This window comes from Melanostigma gelatinosum (assembly GCF_949748355.1).
Source record: "Melanostigma gelatinosum genome assembly, chromosome: 8".
In the NCBI taxonomy this organism is placed as follows: Eukaryota; Metazoa; Chordata; class Actinopteri; order Perciformes; family Zoarcidae; genus Melanostigma; species Melanostigma gelatinosum.
In genome coordinates, this window is record NC_136641.1 from 11,994,900 (window position 1) to 12,015,547 (window position 20,648).

At 43.5% G+C, this 20,648-nt stretch overlaps 1 protein-coding gene across 5 annotated transcripts in view; it reads right to left on the minus strand.

Moving 5' to 3' along the window:
- The window catches only part of kazna (kazrin, periplakin interacting protein a), a 108,821-nt gene extending 90,299 nt beyond the window's left edge, over positions 1–18,522 (minus strand). For all 5 annotated transcript variants that reach the window (XM_079273419.1, XM_079273421.1, XM_079273420.1 and 2 more), the window contains exon 1: positions 17,983–18,522. In XM_079273419.1, coding sequence (XP_079129545.1) covers positions 17,983–18,154 — 172 coding nt within the window. In that variant the 5' untranslated portion in view covers positions 18,155–18,522. The remainder of the gene's footprint in view (positions 1–17,982) is intronic.
- Between the last annotated feature and the right edge of the window lie 2,126 nt (positions 18,523–20,648).

The following is a 20,648-nucleotide window of genomic DNA, read 5'->3' on the forward strand; positions in this document are numbered from 1 at the left end:
AACGGCTAGCTGTATTCCTGTAACATCTGGGACGGCGTCGGACACCCCGACGTGTGAGCTTCACAATTTAAACACAAACGCGGCATCACAGGGCAGAATGTCAAATACCTACACGGGTACAAGCCTGAAGGGTTGCATATGCTGCTAAACGCTTGAGTTACACAGCTTGTGAACAATGTGTGGCTGTAGATTTGGTTTTGTCTCATCGCAGTAGTCTAAATTTGGTTATCAGGAAATGAGGAGCAAGATTTTTGTCTGACCTTTAGAAACGTGATGTGTACCAATTAATCCCTATAGCCAGCATCACCTTCCAGAATTTGGTACCTCACAATTATTCTTTTTTTTTAAGACTATATAGTTTATGATCGGTAAAGTCCATTATTTCTCCAGAGATGTTAATTGTTGGAGCAGCTGATAACATCAACCCGGCCAGCAGCAACCATGTTTGGTGATTTGCAGGTTTGAAGACATGTAGGCATCTATGAAAAATGTATTAAAATGGGATGAATTTGGCTGAGATGCTTATCAGACACCTGTAACACATATTACCTTTGTTTGAACTTCAGCGACCCATTTCTTGTTGTAGAGAGGAGGTCATGGTCGATGGTGGGCATTCAGAACTGCAGGACTTAGGATGCCAAGCCTGGTCCTTAATGTCTGAGTCCTGCATGTGGCTATGTTACAGTGTTATTGTGCAGGTCTATAGGTGACACGACAAGTAACGTGGCTTGGCTTTTCCTCTTTCCTGTACACTGTAGTGGAAATATGCTGGTTACAACTAAGCTACACTGACAACAATGACATTTCCAACACACAACTTTGCACACACACACCAGTTGAAGATATGACCTAAAGTTTACACTGAGCTCACAGTGCAAGAGAGGCAGCCTCGACAATGAAATGTGACTAAACCACCCATCTGTGCTTTGTGTGTGGGCAGGTGCCTCTGAATGTAATTAGCCAAGTAGTAATGACTTGTGACTCTGCAGCAGCAACTGTGGTAGCAAGCGAGTGAATGACTTAGAGCTCAAAGGCAGAAATAAAATGACATAGCAGCTTTGTTCCCTTGTCTAGAATTAAGAACATTAATAATTAAATTGAACAATAAATGAAGGTGGCCCAAGGGTGGGGGTTGGTGGGTAACGGAGAGGAGAGAACAGCAGGCTGCAGAAGGACAAAGACGGCATTCAATAGCACACAAAAACAACACAGTGTTCAAAAAAAATATGACTAAATAGAAACCTCAAAGCTCCATCCAACAAAGGAACACACTAACAAGTTCACATTAAATATGCTGGGCTGAGGCTGCATGGAGATATTATTGGAGAGCTAGTCATTTGTGCCTTGGATGTAAAGGAGGTGTATAAAGTTCACTCTGGAACTAAGGGGAAAAATAAATACACACGGATGGCAAGTTAGAGGCCTGCACTGAAAAACCCAGTGAGTTGGGTGGTAAGTCACGGTGAGGGTGGTCTAGTGAGTCTAATGAAGGGGTACCGGATAAAAGCAAGCTCCCACGATCATGCACTCAGAGACTGCGTGTCTGTCTTTGTGGTGGCAGACGCTGAAACAGACCCAGAGGAGCAGTGACCTTGGCATTGTTTACTCCAGCCGAGGCCTTCAAAGACACCGGGCGCCGCCAGTGCCAGCAACTTTACCTCAGTCTCCATGGAGACGGTGTACTCTTGACTGGGAACTTTCCAGGCTCATTCATTACCAGATGAGGCAGCGGGTTCTACCTCGCTGCCTCGCTCTGTTTGCTTCCTTTCCACTCATGGGTCCGCAGAAATACAAGAGAGAGAGAGAGAGTGAGAGAGAGAGAGAGCGAGAGAGAGAGGGGAGCGTAAAGAAGGTGAGACAAAAAAAGAATGAAGGAAATAGCCTAAATGAAACTGCAAGTCACAGAAGGACCGGAGGAAAGGACTGCAACTGAGAGAAAGAGAGAGGTGAGAATATAGAGGGAGGAAAACAGGGAGAGAGAAAGGTTAACTGACAAGAGGATGAAGATGAGGAATGACTTAAATGGGGGTGTTTCTTAAATGTCGTCCATCCACAGAGCTCCATGTCGGTAATGGTCTGTTTGGAGAGAAGGGGAGGACAGCAGAGGGACGGTGAACTGAGGGTCACATTTTCAAGAAGCTATAATTATCGTATTTGGATATTCGATGCTCAGCTCGATACTAAAATCATTAAAACATATAATGACAGAAAATTTATTTTGCTTTTGTGTTTCGAGCGCTCAGAGAATCCAGTTTATAATAATGACTTCTCATATCTTTCACAAAACAAACTCCTCACAAACACAGCAGAAACTGAAACTCTACAAAGAATACTGCACTGTCGAGATGTGCTGAGGAGTGAGAGGCCTTGAGAAACAGAAGGGAAGACGATGAAGGCGAGAGGCCGGACAGAGACTCGGCCGCTGACACAGACCAACAGCATTAAGTGAGTCAGACTAATGGAGCAGAAAATAGAAGAATCATGAGCCTCTTATCTCTCCATTAATCACCGCCACAACAGCAAAACTAAAAGGGAGATAACGGGGAGGAAAAGAGATGGAGTGAAAGAAAAGGGAGAGCGTAGAAGAGCTCGAGGTTTTGTATAATCTCCATCCTTTCCCAATCACAACCACGACCCCTTCTTACTGTTATCAGCATTCCTAAGTACTTCCCATCATTAGCGAGCTAGCTCCTTTCGCTGTGCTATAACTCTCCTGGGCGACTCTCAATCTGCAATCTAGTCAGACAGCTCTGTTTAGCGTGTCCAGCCTTACAGGGCCAACACCCCCCGGCCCCGCCCTCATGCCCACCAGTACTCTGGACTCCAGTTTGGTTTTGATCTATTTTTGGCCCACTCCGCTGCCTCTCATCAGTTCTTCTCATCTCATCGTCACTCGGCGGCCTCTGCAGAATCCTGATGAGCAGAGGAAACTTGTAATTCTTTTCTCAGTGCCCCCAGCAAGCATGCTCTCTTATCTTGCATCTATATCGAGAGCGTCAATGAGCTTCAGCATACGTGGAACCATCAGGCACTACTACAGCGAGCTGGGTTTTTTTTTTTGCTCTTCATTTTGTGAAGCCGTTAACATCTTTAAAAAGGGCCGGCGCAGACTTGTGCTGGGGCGCCGTGAGCTTTGATATTGTGATCATGTGGCTGTGATAACTGTGGGGCTGGATTGGAGGCAAATGCTTAGAAAATGACTTTAATCCTTAAAGCAAGGCTCTGATCTGGGGCAGTGAGGCAAAGCCCTCGCCAGCCTAGAAAGAGTGTAAAGCTTTGAGCAGAGAGTTGAGAGAGTCATTATGGAGTTATTTCATGCGGCGATGTGCCGAGTAACATTATACTTACAATCAAAATGTATCGTAAATGATCTATAACTAAATCTAATAGGAGGGGGTGGCTTCAAGTACCTAGGGTTCAGAAATATATTTCATTGAACATTTCTATGTTCCAAAAATATTTAAACATCATAAACTGTCAAACAACGGTATCCCGGTAAACTAAAGCTAACAGAATAATAAAAAAATAAAAACTGAGCATCAGCAGCACTAAACTGTAGTTGTAAAACCATCCTCCAGTGTAATAACATGACACGAGAGAAGCAGCAGGAATAACAAACACAAAAGGTTTATTTCTTGTCACAGCTTCGAGAGAGGGAGATTGGACATCTTGCCTGTGCTGTTTGCACTGCATGATCACCATTACATTCATAGCCATGGGGCCATTTCTCATGACACCATATTTACCTTCCTTCCACTGAACAGCTCCGTATCTCTAAATTTACCAGCAGGGGCAACACTCAAAAGCGTTGACATTTAAAGTGGACAATGCATTAGAAGAGATTCATTCAAACGCTCTCATGTTTAATCTGTTCTTGAGGCAGACTTGTGGTTTTATTACGATGATGCTTCAATCTGTCAGAATTGTCACTATAGAGAAAGGATTGTATTGAGAAAGCTCCATCTGAATCCTCCACCCTGAGTCACACTGACTCAGGGCTAGGGCTGAGCTTTCACTAATAGTGCGGATAGGAAGCCCGAATTTCGATGAACATACCGAAACAATGAGATTTCCGATTCCTTAATCTGAGAAAAATAAACATGGTTTTCAACAAACATCTATTTATCATTTAACAAACAAAGAGCAGTGAGGTTTGATACCAAGCCCACCAAATTTAAAATGTGTTTGTCACTTAACATGCATGTCGTCTTTCTGTGTGAGCAGAACATTATTCTGTTCTGACCAGGTCTAGCAATAGGAGTTTCTGAGGAGCAATGACTTGCAAAAGTTATGTGTCCTTCACTGTAATAGGTTAAAGAATGACAGACGAACAGCGCAGAAGATGTATGATCATAATTGTCAAACTCCAACATTTATCTATTGCCCAAGAGGGTAACTTAACATTGACTTCTCCTGTAATACCTGCTTTTGAAATAGATTCTTGATGCAATAATATATCTATCTATAAAAATACTTTGATTTAGAATTTTCTACAGAAACTCCAAACCACATTGACAATGACACAATGACAATGCAGTGTGTGCAGCAGATGTACTAAACAGCAAGAACTCTAAGAGGCCGACAATAACTGCATCAATGACACACTTTGGCATCACGGTGTGGGGCATAAGCCTGAGAATAGTTCTCAGACACCCTGAGAAGCAGAGCAATATCTGAGAGACAAGCCTAAAGTGAGTCAATCGTGTGTGTGTGTGGGGAGACAAACGCTGCACATCACTTCCGACAAAGATCGATCGTCTGTGAGGCGATAGACTTTATTCCTCCTCACATACCGTTTCACCCGCCACAGAGAGCCGCCTATCCAACCGCTATCCAGCCGCCTATCCATCCGCCCTCTCAGGTCGGATATTCAAAGGGGGAAAACATTGATCGCATTACAAGCTGCAGAATTATAGGACATTATAAAGTTGAGGGTTTTTGGCGATCCATCAGTGGATTTTGGAGCATCCAAAGTTTGTGTCGATTACGGATTGTGGAACGAGAGCCAAGATGTTGTTTGGCAATCTAAAAAAGATTTAAACTCTAATATAAGCAGCTTAGTGGGTTGGATCCAGATAGGCGCAGACATCAATCTCTGGGATATTCTTGCAATAACAAGACATAATAGGAGGGAACATAGAGACAGGCACATACCCTCAACATGATACCCTGCAGTCTAAAGCTACTCTTTATTATAACAACAGAACAATTTTTTTACTGCGATTAAGAATGCAGTGGTAGTTTTGGGATCAAAACATCCCTCAAGGCATTAGGACTTCTCTACAGCAGTTGAACTGACGGGTACATTTACGGTCTGACAGCTGTGAACGCTTCACCTCCTTTCACTTTCAATTGGTAAAGGTAAAGAGAAATATATCCAGGTATCTCCATCAGAAGTAGATATGACAAGATTATCGTTCAACGTGGTAATGGTCGGCCAGGTTAATGACTATACATGTACAACCCCTGTTTGTTAGCTTTCCATTGGTCAGAAAGCCAAAACTGATATGTTTACTTTTGAGGAAGATAAATGTAACTTTAGGTGGGATGGTGTTTAATGTGAGTCAACATTGAGGCCCCCTGTATCCTGAATGTTTGGTCATTCTGTTGATCATGCCATTATCTTCTGTAGATACTCATGTAGGTTAAGATGTGGTGAACATTTCACTCAAATCAAAACAGGTGAGGTCAGAAAGTGATGAATATTCGACTGAATTCCCCAGTTGTCAAACCAAACACTTCTCTTGCCAGAGGAGTCAGACCCAGAAGGTTAGGAGTAACTGACGGGGGGAAGCATCTCGCTCTCCCTCTCAACTTCATTTTGAACTCTGGCTGAACTCTCCTTGTTTGGATGGGAAATACATACAAAGCCTCTTCGCTCGAGAGAGATGGAGTGCCACGAGTACTTCTAGACTGACAGCAGCTGGCGGTACCTGTCTCGTTGTTATGTCTCAGACAAGAAGCAACTTCTAAAATACAAATACGACTTGCCACAACATTTTAGAGGCTTCTTCCTGCAGTACGAGACTTTTTCATGGCTTGATGTTTCAGCAAGTCATTTTCCGCTTTATGAATGTCTCTCTGCAACATTAGTTCAGGTATAGTCTCGCAAAGCCAGGTCTAGGCCATCTCCACAGCGATGTGTCAGCGCTAAAGCAAGGTCTGGCTCCACACATTGTAATTCTGGTAAAGGGAGAGAAAAAAAGGTCTGGCTTGTTTGTATTTCTTTAAACCAATTATAATATTCTTAGGTGGCACAAAGCACAGGATGCAGCAAACGGTGCCCTTGCAAAATAGATGAGAATGCCATCTGAGATATGTGGCCAATGGAAGACTACATCAGGTGAGTCATAGTTTACCTAGAAACCTAGAAAGCTTTTAATTGTCATATATATATGTATAAAGGTACATACATGCAATTTGACCTCTACATTTAACCCATCCTAGCATTTAGGAGCAGTGAGCGGCTGTAAAGAGCCCCAGAAACAACTTTGGGTTCAGTGTCTTACTAAAGGACACTCTGACATGCCAACAGTAGGAGCCAGGGATCAAACTGCCAACCTTCTAGTTAAAGGACCACGCACTACCCACTGAGCCACAGCCAACCCCAAGCAGCATAAAATTATAGAAAACCAAGAAGACAAGAAAACAACATCAGCAATAAAGTTCAAATGGCAATCGTCTCAAATATGTCATAGATCACTGAGAACATAAAAAAAAAACGTGAACACATTTCCATCTTTTTCAGTCGGCCTGGTGTAAACAATGGATGAAAGAGTGAAGGTTCGGGGCTTCCTTTAGGCGACTGCTTACAAAAGAAACATTTGGTAGAGTGACTCTTCTGCTCCCCTTTTCCCCTGCCCATTGATCAGGCATCTGCCTAGCGTCCTACTGACAAAGATTCAATAGGCCTTAATCAGGCACGGTGATGCATCGAACACTTTCTAATGACTAGCACATCTCATCCTCAGTTGGAGGTCATGTGGTCCACAGATAAAGGGTCGTGTAGGCTCAATAATGCATCGATCCTAAACCAACACCCTTGCTTGTTGAGTCTGGGAGGCCATTCACATTGCATGCATCTACATATACTTCAGATAATCAATGGCAGTTGAATAGGATTAACATTGCAGAGAAATGGCCGATTGCTTTCAAAATGGCATCTAATATGTTTTTACTCACCGTTTAATGTTTTCATTACAGAATAAAACGAGAGTCGGTGATAGCAGATCCAGATCCCGATCTGGATCCTTAAGTGGGTAAAGGCAAATACGGTTCTCCATCTGTGGACATGACTACTAAGACCCCGCCTTTGTTTGACATGGAAAGGTTAGTCTTTGCAACTCAGGAGAAACATTTGTGTTAATCCCAAACATTAGTGTAAATGAGAAATTTAGCTTCAGTTCGCGAATGGAGGTCTGATGTAATGATGCAATATACTCATTGCACACCTGCAATTTTATTGGCTGTTAGCCACCTGTTTTTACTGGTATGATAAGTGAACTTTAATTCTTGATTGCCTGGTAATAACTGAGCCATTAGTGAGAGTCACAGGGTTTTGTTTTTTTACAAGTAAAGTTCACATTTGAGAATCATTCGAGCAGGGTCTGAAATTAAGTTGTTTCCTCACCTGCCAGTGTGAGCAGGTCACTGAACATTTCAGCCATTACATTTTTTTTGTTTGCCACTTCTGAAATCTATGTAGAACACTTTAGAATAGTAAACAGCGGTACCAGACAGTACAAATATGGAACGTATCGCGTAACCTTAATCCCTGACTATTTCTAACATAGGAATTGCTGTTTTTGATTTAAATATATATTTCTATTATCTCCCACGCTGGCATTTGACCTAAAATTCTTACCTGCTACAGCCAACATTTACCCTGTATTTGTCAGGTGGCAGAACCCCCTGCTTCTGAAGAACCCTTCTTCGAAGAAATAATTAAAAAAGGGAATTCACAAGAGAATAGAGTAGACATATGTAGTTTAGCTTTGACCCGCTTGCATGTCAGCATAAAAAAAAACGTTTTCAGCGTATACAATTTAATAACAGCATGACACTAATTATACCGCATCCAATTGAGGCAATTCGGTGTTTCCAATTTACTACGACGAGCATGTTTCTATAGTAATGTAGTAAAGATTACACTTCCACTACTTTCAGGCAACGCTGTTATTCTGATGGAAAAAACACTGCAGCTAACCTGACCCTGCAAGAAACTCTGTGGGCACAAATGCATCAGCAGATAAAATATGACTTTCAAGTCATTCTTCCTACTAGGTAATAGGAGCAGAAAGGCAAAAAATGTGGTCTATGACACGTGAAAAAACGAATGAGGTGGAGGATGAAAACTATCCCCAGATAGACACTGTGTACGTGAGAAAAAAGCACCCTCGGCAGGATTTATTTTTTGGCCTTTTTCTAAAAGGGCAGGTCCTCTCTCTCTACTCTCTCATAAGCACATACCGAGATCACTTATTGTTCTGTGTATTGTGTGTACCCGTCTGTTTACCCACATTAACATAAGTAATGCTTCCTCTCCTTCAGCATGATGCCAGGGTTGTGATGACACACACATCTGCTCTCCACCCCTCCCGCTCTCTGCCCACTCCGCCCACAGTGCCAGTCCTCTTCATATGCCAGCCTCACACTGGCACTGGCCTCGCTATCCACCAGTGGCTTTATCCAATTTGTCAGGTTTGGCATACGTATGGCTCAAGATGCCTCCGTCTCTCTCCTCCGTCACACGTCCCGTCCCCATGTCGCGGCTCTGAGGCGGCCCCGTCTGTGCCAGTGGGCATTACAGTACCTGATCACGGGGGCCCACCTGCCCCCACTGTGACACCCAGGCTTGCCCAATCTGCCTCTCCAACCCAGCAGGCATCAGCTGGGTGGACAGCCTGCATGCTGATAGATGGACCATTGTGGGCTGAACGATAACTCATACTCGCAACCGCCAGGCCCGACTAACAGACTTGAACAAACGGCATTATGTCTGTGTATGCCGATTGTTGATGTGATAATTAGAAGGGAAGTCAACAAGGAATAGATAAGAAAGAAAAGCGGCTTTGTGAATCTGTGCCTTAGCCAATTTATGTTGTTTGTCAATATTTTGTATCTTCCAAACAAAAGGACATATTGCATTATGGGTACACCTGGGATCTCAAAGCAGAAAATGTCCCAAACTTAATTTTGATTCATCATGTGAAAACTTTGAAGCAGGCCTTACCTAGACAGCTGCGAGACAAGATAATGAAACGGTGAAGGCACTCTCTTCTTAGTCATGCCACATCTCGTTTCAAATATACTTTTCAGCAAAAGTAAGTAAAGCAATCACTAACTTTTAACGTTGTTGTGGCCTAAAGTATGAACAAGAAAGTACAAGACGACTGCAATCACAAAAGCTCTCTTGTAGTAATGACAGGCCTTAAAGCCACAGCCGCCCTAAAGACAACCCGTCTAGTGCCTATGAAAGGAAATGCATCAACAGAAGACGGAAACTGTTATTGGTATACCTCAATAGTGAACGTATTTAGACTCAACACCATCAACAACATTTCAGGGCTTCATTCCAAGCAGCATGTCAAGTAAAAATTGTGGAGGGGAGTGTTTACGACTTGAACAGCTACGTTAGTGTCTGCTGTACATCAGTACCTCTACACTCCCACTGATCCGTGTCTTTAAACATTGATCGTCATTGGTTTAGCCGAAGAACATAACAGCCCGTGCACTTATCCAAGAGCGATGTAGCAATTTCAAGGCAATGTCTCCAAAATATTTTTGAAAACACCCTAGCAGCTCCCTTGACTGGTCCTTGTGAGCTGGTGGAAGCCGTTTGACACACGAGTGAAGGCTATAGAGAATCCCTGATCCGAAGGCCCACTCTGTTTGTTGGCTCCTAAACGGAGAAATCCGACCCAGGACCAGTACATATGTCTGAAAATGCTCCGAGGCGAGGCAATGCTCTCTGCAGAGCTATGCAGTAATTCTATTCGGCTTTACCTACACCCAAAATACCCGAATCATCTTGGGTTGCACACACCATGCACCCCCCCGGCTGAGATCTAAAAATAACACTCTGTTGTAGAAGTAGAAGATCAACATACTTTCCATGAAAATTAAAAAACTGTTTCATTATTTCATTTACGGTACAGTGATGCACTGTGGCATAAATGGAGCATTTACATTTCATGCTTAGTAATGTTTCTTTTGATGTCCCACTGGGATAAAGGAATTATTACGCCAAACAATCAAATCAAGTCCTTTTTTGAAAACTCTACTGTGAGACCTGCAGAGAAATAAAGTGTAAGGATGACGTCAATAGTTACAGCGTCTGCACAGAGTGCTGCAGCTCTTTGTAGCGATTCAAACAGCACGGCATCGGCCTCGCAGAGAACGGAACAGAGGACAGAAATAGGCAAAAAACTCACAACATTCCAATCTACCACTTCCCGAAATGTGAGACGAACAGAGATAATGTCATGTCAGCATTGCTACTGCCACAGCCGATCGTCTCACTGCACCTCATTGTGAATAATTGCCGACAGAAATCATAGGAAGCCCTAAAGAGGCCCCCCTCCTCCCCGGTCCCCGTCACATCAAATCATTCAAAAAACACTGGGGGCCTCCGAGCCTGACGAGCACACACTTTCCTCATCTCCTATCTCGGGCTATTAGGAGGCATTCTCTGGAGCAGACCTATCGGCTTCCACTGAGAAGATTTCTACACCGGAGTCCCATCCGATGTAATCGCAGTACAGACGTGCATAGATACAGCTGCTCTTATTTCTCATTATATTCACTGGATCACTGGCAACGATACGGTTACGAATGATTTTCTGGAGGAACAAGTTTGTTCTAATATGAGCTGGGCCCTGTGGCAAAACATATCAAATGAAGGCCATCTGGAGACTAATGGGGGTCTTAGTGGATGCAGTATAAAAACAATGGTGCCCACCGCCCACCATCACCCACTAATGAAGCTTTCCATCAAATAAATGAGTTTTAATCATTGTTAACAGTAGTCTATCCACATGGTGCACAATCCATTACCTTCATGGAGCGACAGAATATAGTGGATCTCTCTGAAATGTCTTTCTGTTGGAAAAGTACAATTTGTTGTACTGCTGTAATGCTGTGCTAAAGCACTTTTTCCACTCTCTCTCTCTCTCTCTCTCTCTCTCTCTCGCCCTCTACTTCCACAGTTTTGCATGAAACAGCTCAGCATTTGCACTTCATGGCATGTGAATATGTGCAATGTCACCGATTACCAAGCACACTCGCCATCTGCCGCCGTGCGTGAGAGTGCCGTTAGCATCAGTTTTCAGGAAAAGCAGGCTGAAGGACAGAGGGCAACAGGAATCTACATACCCGAGAGCCACTCAAACTCATTAATGCAAACTGTGACCAACCCAAAACACCAAATATGCACTACAGACCTGACCTACCCAAATGCTGTGAAGGGCATCAAATTGTCTATTCAGGTAGAGAATATATAATATGTGTGTGTGTGTGTGTGTGTGTGTGTGGTGGTAAAGGTGCAAGTTCATTAGTGTTAGAATTGAAGTGTCAAACAAAGCCACTGCTAGTGTGTCAAGGCCTGTTGATAGCTGATGACTGTCTGGAAAACACATTCCCCCTCTGCTCAATAACTTATGACAAGGCCACAGAGAGGTGTGTGTGTGTGTGTGTGTGTGTGTGTGTGTGTGTGTGTGTGTGTGTGTGTGTGTGTGTATGTGTGTGTGTGTGTGTGTGTATGTGTGTGTGTGTGTGTGTGTGTGTGAGTGGGGCAGCACTGTGAATACCCAGGATATAGTAAACGTACACAACAGAGGCAGCCCATGACGTATTAACATTATGCTAAGTGATAATCAATCAAATTCACAAGGTTCTCACACCGACTACGTGTGTATGTAAATGAATGACCTTTAAGCATATGGTTACAGACTAACATCACTCATCATTAACATGCTTTATAGGCAAGTAATTACTGCCTTCAACCACATGTTCAGGTTTCAGCCTCATTAATTATACCGACATGGGTCGTTCCCTTTGAAATACGACCTTATGTGGGTGGCAAATGCTTCTAAACTTGGGATTCATTAGGAAAGTTACTGCAGTCGACGCCGGCAGAGGAGCTGAGATGAAGTTTGCCAAAGGCAATTGTGGCATTCGCAATTTTTGTTGCACTTTTCAAGACTGCTTTGATGAGTAACCATCTGTTGGGTAACTTAGTCGAACAAATGTCCATAAAACGTGATGTCCATAAACAGGAAACCTGAAGAGGACTATCATTTTGCCTCACACAAGTCATTAAGTCTCTCAATGCCATTGACAGAGAGGGACTCAATCTCCATCAACAAAAAAACACGCATGAGATTTGGTAGCTTTTTCACAGCTTGAGATAATTCACTGCAGCCTTTTATGACTGCATTAGCCCGGTTATATCTTTCCTGTCTTTTTTTGTTTCCTTGTTTTTCAGTCACCAGCTGGCATTCTACACCAAATGCCTCTGTGAGTGACAGCCGCTTCACACATATCCCTCTTCATCAAATCAATGAGAGGGGAGTGTAAAAGGGTACGAAGCTAATGGCAGGTTTCAAAATGTCAGGTTTTCCAGACGTTGTCTAAGCAGACAAAAGACAGCCGGAAATGCAATTCTTGGCAAAACCTGTAATGGAGATATTCAACACTTCAATGGCTCTGCTGGGATTTTGACAGGACAACAACTTAACCATGAAAAGAAGACAATGGTGGGAATGATAGTTTTGCCCCGGGGACTTGATGCAGCAAAGGCAGTGATCAAATGTTCAGCACTTTGGCATCTGAAGATGTGTTCAGAAATTTAAGCAAACTTCTCTCTAAAAAGATTTTCCATTTTCCAATAGCTGAGCTATAAAAGTGTCTTTCAAACTATGCAAATCCTGTCTTTATTTCATATATTTAAGTTAGGAAATAACGTTTAAAACAGTTGTGCCTTTGAGAGTCTGCATTTTTATTTATTTTATATCAACTTGGAAATGAAATGTTAAAAGCAGTTTAGCAGATAGTGGCACCGGGATGACATACTGTAGGTGTTTAAGAAACTAGTTGTGGAACTAAATTGATCGCTATGTGTTACATGTACAGTAGCAGTTAGTAGGAGCTGTGTATGTGACTGTGTTCGTGGGAATTAGGAGTTCACATCACACGTGTCGGTGTACGCACGTGTGAATGCAGCAGCACACTGCAGGAATACAAATGTCAAAGCTCTTCTAGATGTCAATAAAGCATTTACAGAGCGAGTAATGTTCCTCTAATATACTGACAATTGAATGTTAACGCTGTACGCAGAATGATGGGAGCTCCGATTAGCAGAGACGATCTGAACGCACGCGTAGAAATTGCAATCACAGAGCGAAGCAATTCCACTGAAATGCCATTTTTATGTGACGAGTAAATACCAAGGAAGCCGATGCTTGGAGCAGGCAGTGTGTGCGTTTTTTGTTCTACAGCAAGTAAAGCAGAGGGTCACTGGACATTTCTGGAGCAGTTTTCCAACTGTCTGGTACTGCAGGAGAGGAGGCACATATTTGCTGCTCCTCTCCTGTTGTAAGATGCCAATGGCTTCTGACACAGCCGGTGGAGAATAATATCGCCTCTCACTTTCACTTTCAAAGCGCAGTATTGATGAATGACCGGCCATCACAATACTGCATTGACCTGGAGACCGCCGGTGGGGCTAGTATGAGAGAGGTGTGGGCTGTCCTACCTTAAGGAGCTTGTGGAATAGAGGCTAAACCAAATCACGACACCCAATACGTCAAGTTCGTCGCTAGATGCTCGTCTAGAGAACTGCATGGCACCCTTTTTCAATCCAGTTCAAGCCCTGGATAATAGTATTAAAAGCCATGAGTAGTCTTGTCATGTCTCCTTTGTTCTTCTCTTCACCTCTAATGGAGCTACTTTTTAAGCAAATAGCCTCCCGATATTCTTAATCCTTTTTAATATCTAGTGTCAATGACCAAGGAGGCTTTTCGTGAACAGAATTACAGAGCGACACACAACTGTGGTGTCAGTAGCATTTTAACATGCAGAGCTTGTCTGCTCATTCATGATGTAGAGACAGCAAATCCTCCATGCTAAATGGTATAATAGGCCTAACTCATTCTTAATCTCCTGGATAACCCCTCTCCTCGAAGATTAATATATTTCTGTACGTTTAGTTATCACCTGGATAAAATCTCGTCTTTAACTCAAATGATTACCCAGATGTCGTGGAAAACATTTTGATGAGGTTCAGATATGCATGCCCTCTATGCTGAGGCAGTAATATACCGGTAGTGGCAGACAGTCAATAAGCCTGTGAATGCTTGACCAGCCACGCTGAGCTCAAATACTCTCAACTACAAGAATGGATGAGTTATGAAATGCAATAGAACTGACCTTCTCTCATAACCTTTGGATGCTGAATAAATAAAAATGATCAGCCCTCAAGAGAGGTGGTATGAATACAATCGGCTGCAGAAAAATATTTAATGCTTTGTCCAAAAAACGTACACCGACAGTATCAGCACATTTTCACACTTAGACCCAAAGTAAGCTTTGGAGAAGTCAGCGACATTCTGCAAAGTACGGAAAAACGGTATAGGGCTAAGTAAACACAGTTGCTAAACCCGAGAGAAGTATATCAAGTAGGACACTTACACTGCCCGCTTCCACTCGTCACCGCTTTTCTGGGACAATAATTCAAAAGAGCAGCTGACTGGTAGGTTTTAAGACTTCTAAGAGCTGTCTAATGCATTCGGTGTATGGTAAATTAAGCACTGACTCATAGTCTAAATAATTTGCAAAACATGTAGCCACAATGTCCTTGGTTTGAATCAAGCAAGGTACCGATGGTTCATGTCCAATAGGCAGGTTGGTGAGCCACGAAACCTTGAGGGATTATTCACAACCAGCAGCACTCTTTCCATTATAATTATCATTCTTGTACACGTTTCTATACACAATAGTCTTCATTAGCCTGTAGTGATATTGCAGCATGATAAACTCAAATGGAATTGAAAAGAATGAGAACATAACATTTGATTTGTATTTTCATGTATACCGAGCAGGTTTAAAGCAGTGACTAAACAGCTGGATCACGTCAAGACAACTGAGCCATCTACATGACAACAGAGTACATTTAGACGGTTGATAAATACTGTGAGAAGAAGAAAAAAGTTCCAGAAAACTTCTAAGTGCAGCTGGTCAAACGGCTGAGAACTGTGTTTTAGATTTGTCAAAGTGCGTCCGTCTAAATCTGACACCAACGTGGTAACATTCAGTGTAAAATAAAGTAAGTGTTGGTTCATTGTAGCCACAGGCCTATACCTATATGGCATGTATTCTGGGGAGGTCACCATCTCCTACACTCGGCATACAACACAAAAACTGTATAAAATACAAGGAAAAAAACCCACAGCACAGACGTTTGCTCTGTGTTGTTTGTGCCATATTTAATCAAGGTAACCAGAGTGGATCTAGCGTGTGTAACTGTGGTTTGACTACGAGAGTCACACACAAGCTGGAGACTGCAGATAGAAGACTTTTTCCACAATCAGCTGTTTGGAACATTTCATTCTGAATCTGCAATTTGAATAAAAAGCTTCTTGTCCACTACAACCATCACTGAAAACTTGAAACTCAAAATGAAATATGGCAGCACTAGAATGGGCTCCTCATTCATTCTTTCAAATTCCAAAGAGGTGCTGGACGTGACATTCTCTCCCATACACAAAGAGAAAATGAAAACGGCATAAGTTTTGAGCCAGTTTTATGGCTGCTCAGCATTTCTCTATAAAAGCAGCCTCAATAGTGCCACAGCAAAGCTAAATGTAGTCCATTAAATTCCAGGGCCAAGCTCATGAACTACCACATGAGGATAGCAGTGCGCTCAGAAGACAGACAAGGTGTAAAATGTTTGACAGAGAAAGCGATGTGGAGGCTGGATACCGTGTGTGTTTTAGAAACAACTGAGAGCATATATACCTCTCCATGGACCACCAGAGAAAGATAATACATGAAGCACTGTCATTTATTCCTAACATTTGCTTTGGGACAAATGTAACATGCAAATGAACCCCCCCCCCCCCCCCCCCAGGCAATAGAAATGCAATTAAGGTAAGCAAGCCTGCTAGCAACGTTAGTGCCGCTGGTAGTGAAGTGCCAGGTAGCACCCCTGGCACAGCCTTCCCTCAGGACTCCCACTCTGCCGGCTGTGCAAGGAACCAGCGACCCTTAGCACACGCCTCCCTTCCCAACACGGCCACTGGTAATAAATTACCTAATCCCCCTATCCCCAGCTGTTTCTATTATACACCACGGGCTTGTAAAGAACAGCTAGGAGGAGCGAAAGGGGGTTGAAACAGACAGTGAGCGGGCGTGAAGCGAAGAAAAAAAACAAAAGAAAGACTGATTGACAGACACAATGACAGTGGGAAGATATATAGGCCAAACAAAGCCAGGAATCAGCAACCATTACCTTCAGTATCAATAAGACATGTGTGTGTATCATTTTTGATGTTGTAAAAAAGGAGCTGGAGCACTGTAGTTCTCTCCAGAGAGATCTACAGACAAGCGTCAGCTTCTTTAATGTGCATCACCTCAGAAACATTTTAAGAATGGACCAGCTACAACGTGTTTTTTCTGCAGTCTGTGTGGTATTTATGTGAGTTTCATGAATCTTCCCTAGAGATGAACATGATTCCAACACTGAACATGCACATCTCAGGCATCATTTCAGCTGAGCAGAGAACGAGCTACAAGGGACAATGACATCAGTGCCCAAACCCTCCCAGAGGAATGCTTGTCGTCACTCACCCTGGCACACACACTGCTATGGAAACAGCATGGGAGTGAGCGTGTGTCGGGGGTTAAAGGGATACCGCAAGGCACACACACACACACACACACACATACACACACGCAGAAAGAAATAACTGAAAAACAAAGCGACAGGGGCAGTCCATTGAAAACAATGCTGACACATGACCAAACTCTTCCTGACTGTGTAAGGCTAGTCAGGGGTAAAAAAAAAACACTACAGAGGTCAAATGAGGACTAAATGACTCTCTGTCATGTGACAGGAGAGATAGACATTTTTCCTCGTGAATGTGGGAGAGGAAATAGAGCAGACCTTTGACTGAGCTTGATCTCGGAAGTATCTGACAGACATGTGGTTTCAAAGCAGAGTGCTGCCAAAGCCAAGCTGGAACGTATCCTATCAGACAGCTCACTGTCCCAGCTGACTGCTATGGAAACAGCGAGCGTGTGAGAGTATGTGTGTGTGTGCCAGAAGCTGAAAGGACATGACAGTATGGGCACGCACAACCACACGGGCTAATGCATGTACACAAACACACAAAAAAAACACACATCTGTAACCTATCTACACGTCAAACTCAGTTTACAAAAAGCTGGAAAAGGGCAAACAGAGCAGCTGCAACGCGTACACACACACATGCAGCATTCTACGGACTGGGCAGCCATTCAAACAGCGCTCAGTAACAGTAACCCACGGCAACCCTAAAACCAGCCCCCTTTTCCCTTCCTTCTCAAGAGACACAGATCCATTGCCCAATTAAAGGAGAACCAGCAGACAGAGTGCCCGAGAGTGAAAAGAGGTTGTAACTTTACCCACTCTGCCCTTACTGAAGAGCAGCACTACCCCCCCCCCCCCCCCCCCCCCCCCCCTCTTGAAGGTTCAGGAGGTTAATTATTCAACATGAGAGAGGATTTGTTGGAGAACTAAGAGTGGACACAAGCCACCAGAAACCCCTCACCTCTTTTGTTCAACTCACTCGCCTACTTTCAAACACACACTTCCTCCCATGGATAGAGGCAACTCACTCTTTCATCCGTTACGCGCCTAAACACACGTGCACACGGAGCAAGACTAAACACAGCTGCATCAGAGCGCACACAGTCTCGATCTACTCTGCGAGCGACTCGTCCTACCGTTGTGGTTTTGTTGCAGGGTCTCCAGCATGCTGGCAGAGTCGGTTGCCCCCAGCTCGGCCAGTCTGCGGCTGGTGGCGCTCAGCTCTGACCGCAGGTTGGTCACCTCCTGGCTGGCGGACTGAATGGCCCCATCGATGCGCTGAGCCAACTGCTTGTTGTCATCCATCATTTTCAGGATTTTTGCCTGAGGAGGAGAGGGGAATCCAGACAAGGTGTCATGCTGACAAGTTCTACATCTCCTGTGAAGGAAGGTGTCCTCAAATGAATCCTTCCTCTTTCTCCTTTTTCTGTCTGTTCTCGCTCCCTCTTTATAGGAAAAGCCAAGTTAAATCCTCAAAGCAGTTTGTCCTTTCCCTTAAAGAGAGGCGTCCAGCTCAGGGGAAATGTGTGTCTTTGGAGGCGGTGTATGTGTGGTGTGATTGTGTCAGTGTGACAGCATGCCTGTGTGTGTCTGAGAGTTCGGTAACAGCATGAGAGTGTGTGTAAGTGTGTGTGTGTATGTGTGTGTGTATGTGTTAGAGACCCAGCACTGCCCCTGTGAAATGTGCTCCCTGCAGCTGACTGTTGAAAGGACACAGAGCACTGAGAGATGACAAGCACCTTTTTAAATGGACTGTACCATTTGCAGAGAAAGCCGGGGGGAGGGGAGGAGTGAGCTAGACCATATAAGCACATGGAAGTCAGAGGTCCCTCAGCACAGCTGTCTTCAGGAGATAATGCTGTGAGGTTCAGGGATTGTGTTTGACTGAACAGACACACAAGACATTTGGCTAAGCCCATGAACACTGACTTCAGTGAAACACTGCAGCCTTTCCTCTTTTCCCGTCTGTTTGCACTGCATGTACATCCCTCCATGAACCCATTGACAATGGGAAGGAAGTCATTAGTTTGACAAAGAAGCAGTTGTAGGAAAAAAACAACAATAATCGTTCTGCAAACAAAGCTGTCTTCACAGTATCACAGCGAGGCATTTTCTCCTGCAAACCAATGGAATGTTCTATGTGTTACAAAGTCCATTAAGACGTTATATTTTGATTTCCATTGTAACCACAAGTTAAGGGATTAGTTCGTTGATCAGTCGCAAAAAACAAACCAACAGACAAACATCTGCTTGATCCAGCCTCTCAAAAGGGAGGATTTGCTGCCTTTATGGGTCGTTTTTATAATTGGTAATTAAATATCAGTATTTATAGATTTAGATGGGTTCTGAGAACTTGTGTTAAGGACTAAACGACTATCAAAAAAATCCATCATGAGATTTCTAAATAATAAAAATAATGGTTTGTTGCAGCCCAGATTATATTGATCAAAACCAAAAGGAGGCTCATTATACTAAGAACGTTTGGGGTACTTCTATATAGATTTATTTTAATTTTTGAACCTTAAAGGGGGATTTGAGAGCACATGGAGAACAAAATCTATGCACTCAAGAACACACTTAACCACATTTGAGTGCTGAGATGTCTGTGCAAAATAATAGGTTGTGTATTTTTCTGTGATATAGGATTTAATTAAGAAGAAAAAAAATATCATTTATAATAGTTTTTAATTATTATTTTCACACTATTATCCGTAGAGCTGGTAGAGATTAACTGTCTGGACACCGATGCTACATTTCCACTGAACATGGCACGGCTCTACTCAACTCAACTTGCTTGGAACCGTCCTTTTTTTGGTTTTCCATGAACAAAAGTTGTAGATGGTACCTGGTCCTTTTTGGTACTACGTCAGTCGAGGTTCCTAGCGAGCTGAACCGACACTAAAAGTTGACACTAGCGCGACATGAGACATCCTTTACAAACCCGGCATTTTTAAATAGCTACGGTAACAGCAATTGTTTTGTTCACTCGACTCAGATTAAAGGGCAGTTGGGGGAATTTTTTTTTAAATGTACTGTATACCAAGAGTACCAATTACCAAGAGTTGTGTCGAGTCAAACTATTGAGTGGAAATGAGGCGTTAGGCGGGGCAGGCGGCTTGAACCCAGGACTAGTTGACAAACTGGACACACAATACTGCTACATCACTGAATGCTAGAGCGGAAAAAAGTCAGTTTTCCTGCTCTCAGTATCCAATCCAGGAACGACGTTTTGACAGCAGGCTCTTAATTGTTGGTTGTAAAAATAAGCACTTATAATTAACTACTCTGAATGGTTGTCTTTGAGCACCGGGGCTGAGGGAACTGCCCCAGTTCAACACCCCAACTCAACCTCAGCTATGATCTGATATTTGGCTGTCAAAGCATGCCCACTCACTCGGCAGTACAGCTGTGTTGTTATTGTTTCTCAGGATTATGTGAAGCGAGACCCCGACCCATCCTGCATGTGGTGAGCACAGATCGGCCACCACGCTGCACAGGGCAGCGCGCAACTGCTGCGCATTGTTGCCGTTGCCTCAGGCACCCAGTGTGTGTGTGTGTGAGCTTAATATTGAAGCCCGCACTGTGGTCTCAAATAAAACCTAACTGACCGTCCGCTACAGTATGTAAACAAGAGGATGGGGAACAACACGCACACACACATCCCCCCCCCCCATTCATCCATCTGCCCAGACACAAGTCACCCCTCCCGCTCAGTGAATAAACATCGTGTTGTTATTTATAGACGACCCTGCTGCTGCATATGATACATTAGTCACAGGGGAGGGCAGGGAAAGACACATGC